At 39.4% G+C, this 8,807-nt stretch overlaps 1 protein-coding gene across 8 annotated transcripts in view; it reads left to right on the forward strand.

The window, feature by feature from the left end:
• NOD1 (nucleotide binding oligomerization domain containing 1) overlaps positions 1–8,807 on the forward strand; it is a 59,274-nt gene that overhangs the window by 25,597 nt on the left and 24,870 nt on the right. For 5 of the 8 annotated variants that reach the window (XM_042473276.1, XM_042473277.1, XM_042473278.1 and 2 more), the window contains 3 exons: positions 960–2,763; positions 3,938–4,021; positions 5,902–5,985. In XM_042473276.1, the coding sequence (XP_042329210.1) occupies positions 960–2,763; positions 3,938–4,021; positions 5,902–5,985 (1,972 nt within the window). Of the gene's footprint in view, positions 1–959; positions 2,764–3,937; positions 4,022–5,901; positions 5,986–6,938; positions 7,132–8,034; positions 8,630–8,807 lie in introns of those variants that run through there. The other 3 variants (XR_006104527.1, XM_042473281.1, XM_042473280.1) reach the window with 3 other exon arrangements.

Below are 8,807 nucleotides of genomic sequence, written 5' to 3' on the forward strand. Positions count from 1 at the left end.
TTATTTTGGCTGTCTGTAACAGGCCTATGTGTGTGTGAAACACATGGCTAGCATTCTGTTAGCGACATTGGCACACTTGAGTTTTCCTTATCTTTGCAGAAGTCCTTTTTCAGGCACTGTGGGTGTTGATACTATATTTCCTTCCTGCCGCTGCTTCTTACGAAGCCCCTGTTCCCTACACGCTGAAAAGTCTATGATCCTCCAGCAGTCTCAGTGCTGATGTCATCATTTTCTTCTGGCTATCAGACTGTGATTTTCCTTGCTACTACAGAGCAGGGAACGCCTGTGTGGGGCGACTACTGGTGCTGTTCAGTAAATTGCACAACAGTTATATGGCTCAGCCTAGTGTAGATCCACACATGAATCATTCTGCTACACTGAGGAGATGTTGGATTGCAGCCACTGTCTGAGATCTAAAGATTTACTATAGACATATCAAATGACTTCCATTTAAAAAAAAAAGTTTGGGTTTCTTTGAACAGAAGGCTCACATGAAATAACTCGATGTACTTTGAAATTTCTCTGAGAAACAAAAATAACATTTCTGATCAAGAAACACAAGTCTAAGGCTTCCTTGGGTAACAGCTATTAATTCTGTATTAATTTTGTGATATGTGCAGTGGTCCCTTTGTAGTCTTTATGCTAGCTTCCCTACAGTGTTGATGTTGTTGTTGTTGTTTAGTTAAGCTGATATCCTGCCTTTCCTTCAGTGAGCTCAAACTGGTATACATTATTTTATTTGTTCCCAATTTATTCTCACAAAAATCCCTGTGAAGGTAGCTCAGGCTGAGAAAGTTTCACTGGCCCAAGATCATCCAGTGAGTTTTTTTTGGCTCAGAAGGGATTTAATCCTGGAGTTTCCATATCTCAGTGAACATTCTGACCACCAAACCATACTTGTTGGCTGCACTCCAATTTTACATTAGAATTTCATTTATTAATACCAAATTTTATCTTAGTCAGCAGGTACCATCAGAAACTTAAAGATGAATTGGGCCGAAATACAAAGTTCATTTTGTCATATGCCCAAAAGGAGGACATGTTGCTTGAAGAAACTTATTCTGCCAGTATTATGGAGTTTATCAAACACAACAATGAGAAACTTGGTGATGTGAATGTCCTGGAAGACCTGGTTAGTGATAGTGTTGGCTTAATTAATGAAGATGGAGAGACCATCTTCATCTTTGGGGATGCAGGGATTGGGAAGTCCATGTTGTTGCAAAAGATGCAAAACCTCTGGTCCAAGGGTGAATTCAACATTGGGGCTAAATTCTTTTTCCGTTTCCGATGCCGGACATTCAGCTATTTTAAGCAAGATGAAGCTATTTGCTTGAAAGACCTTTTATTTAAATACAATTGTTTTCCTGACCAGGATCCAGAAGAGGTCTTTGACTTTATTGTGAAATTCCCTCACACAGTTCTGTTTACCTTTGATGGCTTTGACGAGATCCATTCTGACTTTGATCTCAATAGCATTCCTGAGCTCTGCTCACCCAGTGAATCCATCCACCCACTTGCTCTGCTGGTGGGTCTTCTCACTGGGAAGCTTCTGAAGGGTTCCAGGAAAGTCCTGACAGCAAGAACAGGAACTGAGATTGACAAAAACATTATCAGGAAGAAGGTGTATCTCCGAGGGTTTTCCACCAGCAACTTGAAAGAGTATACCAGAATGTTCTTCAAAGATGAAAGATGTCAGACCTTGGTTCTCAACCAGCTGGAAGCAAACCCAAATCTCTGCAGTTTATGCTCAGTGCCTTTATTTTGCTGGATTATTTTCAAATGTTTTGACCATTTTCACTCCACATTTGACAGCCATGAGCTCCAAGACATCACAGTCACCTTAACGGACATTTTCTTGCTCATGACTGAGGTCCACTTGAACCGGACTCAGAAAACAAATTTGCTGAAGAAAAACACAAGGAGCCAAGTGGAGACATACAGGACCAACAAGAACATTTTGTTTTCTCTGAGTAAAATAGCACACAGGGGAATGCAGAAGTCTTTCTTTGTCTTTGAACAAGATGAAGTTCTCATCGACCTCTCTGAGCAGGACTTACACTTGGGTTTCCTCAGGGCAATTCCTGACTATGGAAGCTGCAGTGATCAATCTTCTTATGAATTCCTACACATGACCTTGCAATCCTTTTTTACAGCTTTGTTCCTGGTCATGGAGGAGAAAGTGGGTGCAAAGGAGTTGCTGCATTTCTTTGCAGAATGTTCTACTCTCGACACCTCTCTATCCAATTGCTTTCCAATCACCTGGTTGAAAAATCATCGTTCGACAGGAGAGGATCCTTTCCGGAACAATGAGCACTTTCATTTCACCAACCTCTTCCTTTGTGGCTTGCTTTCCAAGGCAAAGCACAAACTGATGAGACATCTGGTTCCATCAGCCTGCATTAAAAAGAAAAGGAGGGTGCTTCTTGCTTATTTCTCAGAAAGCATGAAGTTCCATGTCAAGGGCCTCACCCGAGCAAGGCTGAAAGACTATAAGCAGCTTCAAGTCAGGCCTAATTTTGTGTGGATGCTGAGGTGCATCTACGAAACTCAGAGTGAAAAGGTTGGCAAAGGGATTGTCAAGAACATGCGGGCCAACTACCTTAAGCTGACCTACTGTAATGCCTATTCTGCTGACTGCACAGCTATCTCCTTTGTCCTGCATCATTTCCAGAAGCACCTGGCCCTTGACTTGGACAACAACAACATCAATGATTATGGAATAAAGCAGCTTCTTCCTTGTTTTAGGAAGCTGACAATACTGCGGTAAGCTCTAGGACTTTGGACTTTACTTTTATGCAGGCAGTCTACTGTGCTTTGTTAAAACAGGAGAGAACGTGAGTGCTCCCTCCTCTTCTTTTTTCCTCCTCCTCTTGTGTGCCTGCCTTGAGGGGAGATTTCCTGATTTATGAAGTCATAGTTTCCTGAAACATCCAAAACCGAAAAACAATAGTTTAAGCATCAATCATGATCCTGGTTTGCAAGCCACAGTTTGATCATCAAACTGTGCTTCAGCAAACTGGAGTGGGCTTCTTAAGCTAGGAGACAATGCACAAATGCATTGTTTTTTCCTGCTTCAAGACAGTACTGTTTTGTTTTTTGTAGTAGCATGATTAAATGTGAATTGGGCTACTATATAACCTGACTTTTATGATCGTAAATAGGGCTTTGAGTACTCTGCACTTGAAAAGCAACACCATCCTGTATTCAACCTAGAGTATATGCCAAGTAAAGCTGATTTCTGTAAAAAGACATTTTCTCTCTTTTTTGGGAGAATGTGCTATATAGGGCACTAACGTCCCAACCTCTGATAAGTGAAAATACAGCTGAGTCCAACTGCCGCTTTCATTGAGATTTCAGTGGCCGTTCCACACATGTTAGCCTGTCTTTACTGCCTTGAGAACAATAATTTTTTTCCTTTTTTTGTATTACACCAAAACTAAAGTTCTCAGGATGCTGCTGAATTCTGAAAGAAGTAGCACATCCTAACACTTGTGTGACACTTGCACAGAATAGAATCATAGAATCATAGAGCTAGAATTTCAGATTATGTGTCATTTTATTCATTTAAAAACTTTCTAAGGCTATATCCACACAAGAATTCCTTTCCACAGCTCAGAAACACTGATTAAAAATAATCTGTGGAAATATGAAGACTATCTTCTTACTTGTGGGGATTGTAACCTATAGAATTATCCTAGATATAGTTTTATATACTGTATTGCCCAGATTTACCTTCTTAGCTGTTATATATATTTTTAAAAAGTGTGTGGAGGAGGACAAGAGTCCATTTTGTTGGCTATCTTCCAAACACTAAACAACAGTATCACAAAGAAATCTAAAGGAAATACATCAGTTCCTGTTAAAAGGGATCACCTTCTTTGAATGTATATACCAAGAAGCCATCTGGTTTCCCTCTTGTCTCTGTTTTGTTCTTTAGGGTGAGCGTTAACCAAGTAACAGATCAAGGAATAAGAGTACTTTATGAAGAATTGTCCAAATACAAAATTGTGACTTATTTGGGGTATGTATGAGTTATAACCACTGGATGAAAGATCAGATCAATTCTCTTAACCAAAGGGAGTGTTGTAAATGAGAATTGACTTTGATATGTGCCAACTGCCAAATAGCTTCAGCATCTGCTATTCATTTCACATGCAGTGTACCCTTGCAAAGCTACTGAATGTGGATGGGTTGAACATGGCAAATGAGCAGATGCCCACTTTGCGACAGGCTGATGGAGCTGCTTAACTACATATTCACAATGCAAATTTATGTATGCCTGTTGATCCTACAAATAAGATTTTTCTTCTTTCCTAGTGTGGAGAGAGGATTTGATAGAACAAGGACAGGAAACCTCTTTCAGGCAAAGGAACAAATTATTGACATACAGTACCTGTTGTGCTGTAGTGATGGATGAGGACAAAGGCAAAAGCGTGAGAGCTCTTACAGCCAGCAACTGAACTTTAAGAGAGGTGTTTCATTTGAAAAGATGGGAAACCTCCCCATGATGGCCATGAAGAGTATGGCCTTTTGAAGCCAGATTGAGACCCAGGAGGACTAGATTTGGTCCCAGGCTCTTAGTTCTCCACTTTTCTCCTAGTATGAATGGTGACTGCTGGAGTGTTGACAGTCAAAATCTTTTCTGTCTGCCAGCGTTAAGGAGCCTGAAATTGACTTAAAGGAAAGTGTTGCCGCACTCCTTGCAACCATTGTTCAGTGGCTGAACGTGTGGTTTGCATGCAGACATTTTCCAGGTCATTTCCTGGTATGTCCAGATTCAGAAGGACAAAAAAGAGCAAGATGCAGGTGAAGAACGAGAACTCACCATGACCAATAAAAATAGACAGTACTGAAATGGATGCAATATATTGTCTGGCCTGATATAAAACAACATCTTGTGTTTCATGGCTTTGGTAGTCTGATGCAGTCTCCTTTCAGTCTGATGCCCTCCAGATTTGTAGAAGGCATCAGAGGGTTTTCTGCAAGAGGGCATTACAACACCCAAACCATGGAATGTAAACATCTGCCTGTTATCAGATCAGAGAATATATTTTGTCCATTTACAACACTCATCATTATCTTCCAGATTTATCAACATAATCTTATTTGTGACTACACAGAAGTGAGGCTCCCTGAATTTAGCAGGGCTTATCCCCAAGTCAATATAGGATCACAGCCCTTTGAAAAATGAATTCTTTTTTGTTTTTGCCTTTCCTTTGCCCCAGTCCATCTCTGCGTAAATAAATGGATTGTGTATAAGTAAAAGGTTATTTTTTTAAGAATAGGGAAAGGGATTGCCATGTGTATCCCATTCAAAGCTGTAGAGTGCTTACAAGCTAAATCCTTGCTCTGATGCAGAACTGCTATATAACTTCCCAATCTAGTGTGTGATGTACTGAGAAAATTCCTTCATGTGCAGAGTTCCTTCACTGAGTTGGAGTTAATGAATAATAGAAAAATGTTGTCATAGAGAGCTGCATATTTAACTTGCATAGAACTTGGAAGTATGTTTATTAGGTTTATCTACAGCTGTGGTAAACAATGTGTGGGTAGATACATACCTTGTTTAAAAGCACACTCACAGGAACATCACAGAAACATAGCAGTGCTTTAAAACAAGGTGCATGCTCCCCCACACTCCCAGTTCTTTATGGGAATGTGTGACAAATTTCAAGTATAGCAGGCAAGTAGTCCCTGGTGTGTTCTGAAGGCACAGATGAAATTTGATCCCTGTACTTGCTCACCTCTCTTGTGCAAAATAAACAGAGTTTTGTTCCAAATAGTTTTCAGTGGAATAAAAAGAGGATCTATATATTTGATAAAAATTACAGCCTGTTTAGTTTGTTCAGAAACTGGAAAATGTATAAACCTGTTTTCACTGATTCTCTTTTCTTCTTCAAGATTGTATAACAACCAAATTACTGATGTTGGAGCCAAATACGTGGCAAGACTCATTGAAGAATGTCCAAGCCTCATTTATGTTAAGTATGTATCTTCTCCACTCCAGCTCATAATCATGTTAACTTCAGACTTGTTCTGCCTGTCTGAATCCATAGCTTGGAAAAGGACTTTTTAGAAGTATTCATTGAGTTAATCATGGTGATGCCACCCTCAAGTAACTTGTTATCAACTTTATAAGGAGTGTTGTTTAGTAACTTCTGTAATATTCTTTTGGTTTATTTTAAAAAGACAATAGAAAATCTGAATAATTTGGAGGAGGAAGAAATCCACTGAAAATGTCCTCCAAAGCATTTTTGCATCCCAGTTAATAAAAAATAAGTAAACATTACTTATTCCCCACCCCCAGTTATGGCTAAGTCCAACTCTGGTCCCAACTAGAATGGCCCTGTTGGATCATGGGAATGTAAATGTTGACTTGCCAAGTTTTCATTAATTCAATGGGTTTCCTCTAGCTGGGACAACAGTTGGATTTAAACTATCTCCCAAAAGCCATGAGCTGCAGGTGTTGTTACTTATAAACATTACTCCTCAGTTCTCTCTAAATCTGTTGTTATAATTATTACAACTGTATGTTTGGGAAAGGTTATTTGGTACCTTTAAAGAGTATATTTTCAATATTGACATATAGAGTAAAAAATATAATAAAGTTAGTGGGCTATAACTTCTCTTATGCTTATTTTGAAATACAGTATCTAAAAAAGGCAACTGCATGCATGTTTGTGTAATATGCATATTTATTTAAATTTATTTAAATCATTTTTAAAGGCAGTTAGTGAGACATTCTTTAATCAGCTGACATCTTCACGTGTTGTTTTATAAAGCAGCCAGCAACTTATTGGATTTATGTTGCATTTTATTAAATGTAGAAATTATCAACATGGATGTAGTAAACAAACTACTCTAGTGAGATTTTCTGACCCCATTCTTGAGCTCACTAGAGCTCTGAGATCATCAGGGGAGCTTCTTCTCTCACACAGGCTCCTTTGGTGGAAAGAAAAGAAAGAGCCTTTTCAGTGGCTGCTCCCAGCTTCTGGAACTCCCTAGAGAGGCCAGGATAGCCCCATTCCTGATCTCCTTTCAGCGGCAGATAAAAACATTCTTTATAAAAACATTGTTATGACACCAGGCTTTCTCAAACTGACAAGAGTTGGACTTCAAATGCTGTGCAAGGTGTGTATAGAGTTTTGTGTAGAGTTTTAATGTGCAAAGTTATTAACTTTTAAAAACTGTTTAATTGTTTTTTAACCTTTTATTTACATTTTAATACTTTGTATTGATTTTAACTTGTACTATTTTTTTTAAAAAAAAATTAGCTGCCTTGAGTCCCTATACCAGGAGAAAGGCAGGATTATTAAATGCAGAGATTTGGACTCTGGCCAACAGGCCAAATTTAGGTGAGGTCCTCCTTCGCAAGTCCATCCCTGCACCCACACCCAGCTCAGAAGAGAGAGCAAGCAGGAAAGGGAATCATCCAAAGCCCCAAGGCTGCAGCTTAGTCACTACCCTACTCTGTTGCCTTCCATTGTGGGGAAGGCATGAGAAGAATGAAGCTGGCTAAAAACTCAACTAGCACTTTGAGGCATCCATTTGAATCCTGAGTTTGGGATAAAGACACCTAGTATGACACATCATGAGAACGCATGACTCATTAGAAAATACAATAATGCTAGGAAAGGTGGAGGAAAGCAGAAAGAAAGGAAGACCTCATGCTAGATGGATAAACTCCCTATCAGGTAGGTCATGGATATGAATTTACAGGACCTAAGCAGAGCAGTGAATGACAAGGAGTCTGGAAGATGTTTCATCCACAGGGTTGCCATGATTCAGGGTCAACTTGAAGTTAATAACAAACAAAATGGGTTGAGTATATTACACTTCTTCACATTTTCCATGTGAAGAAGGAGGACTTATGCCAAAAAGCTGCAGAGAGATCTTGTAGCACCTTTAAGATTAACTGAAAGAAAGAAATTGGAAGCATGAGCTTTCATAGACTAAAGTCTACTTCCTCAGATGCATTTGGTGAAAGTAGACTTTAGTCTGTGAAAGCTCATGCTTCCAATTTCCTTCTTTCAGTTAGTCTCAAAGATGCTACAAGATCTCTCTACAACTGATTCTACAGACTCTGTATCTTCGAAACAAGCCCAAAAGGATACCAACTGGGAAAGCTCCAGCTAGCAGTTTGGCGAGACCCAGCAATGTCAGGGTAGGACACTGCCTTGGACATTATCTGATCTTCAGATTGTCCTGCAAAATATCTATCCCTTTGTCCCATGCAATTTCTTCTCACTGGTTTAGAGTGCTGTTCAATCCCAAACCAATCTTAGTGGTAATTACAGATTGTGAAAACAAGCTAGATTTAAAAAGTTGGGTTGTTAGCCATCTGTGGTTAAATAAAAACAGAAGTGACAACTTCCAAATTCCTCCTTTTACTGTCATGGTGAAGGTGGAGTTTGAGAAGCCATAGAGAGAGAAGCTGTGCCTATTCTCATAATGCTAAAACTCTCCAAACCATTCTGGCCTGAGTCTTCTGCTTTGTGTGCATTTGAACAGTATCACAGCTGTTTATTAAATAATGGGTTATGGTACAGGTTTGATCATTTAAAACAAACTGAAATACACTGCTGCCTCGGGATACGAAATGATCGGGTTACGAAATTTTCGGGATACGAAAAAGTTGGATTGGGAAAAACTATTTCGGGTTACGAAATATTTTTCGGGTTACGAAATTCATTTCGGCGCGAAATTCAAACGATGCAAAGTGCAGTTATAGGCTTTCCAGGGCTAACGGAAAGCTAAGGAGGCTGGGTTAGGGGTTAGCTTTGGCGCGAATTTTGAATTTCGTTAGC

Source organism: Sceloporus undulatus, chromosome 6 (genome assembly GCF_019175285.1).
Source record: "Sceloporus undulatus isolate JIND9_A2432 ecotype Alabama chromosome 6, SceUnd_v1.1, whole genome shotgun sequence".
In the NCBI taxonomy this organism is placed as follows: Eukaryota; Metazoa; Chordata; class Lepidosauria; order Squamata; family Phrynosomatidae; genus Sceloporus; species Sceloporus undulatus.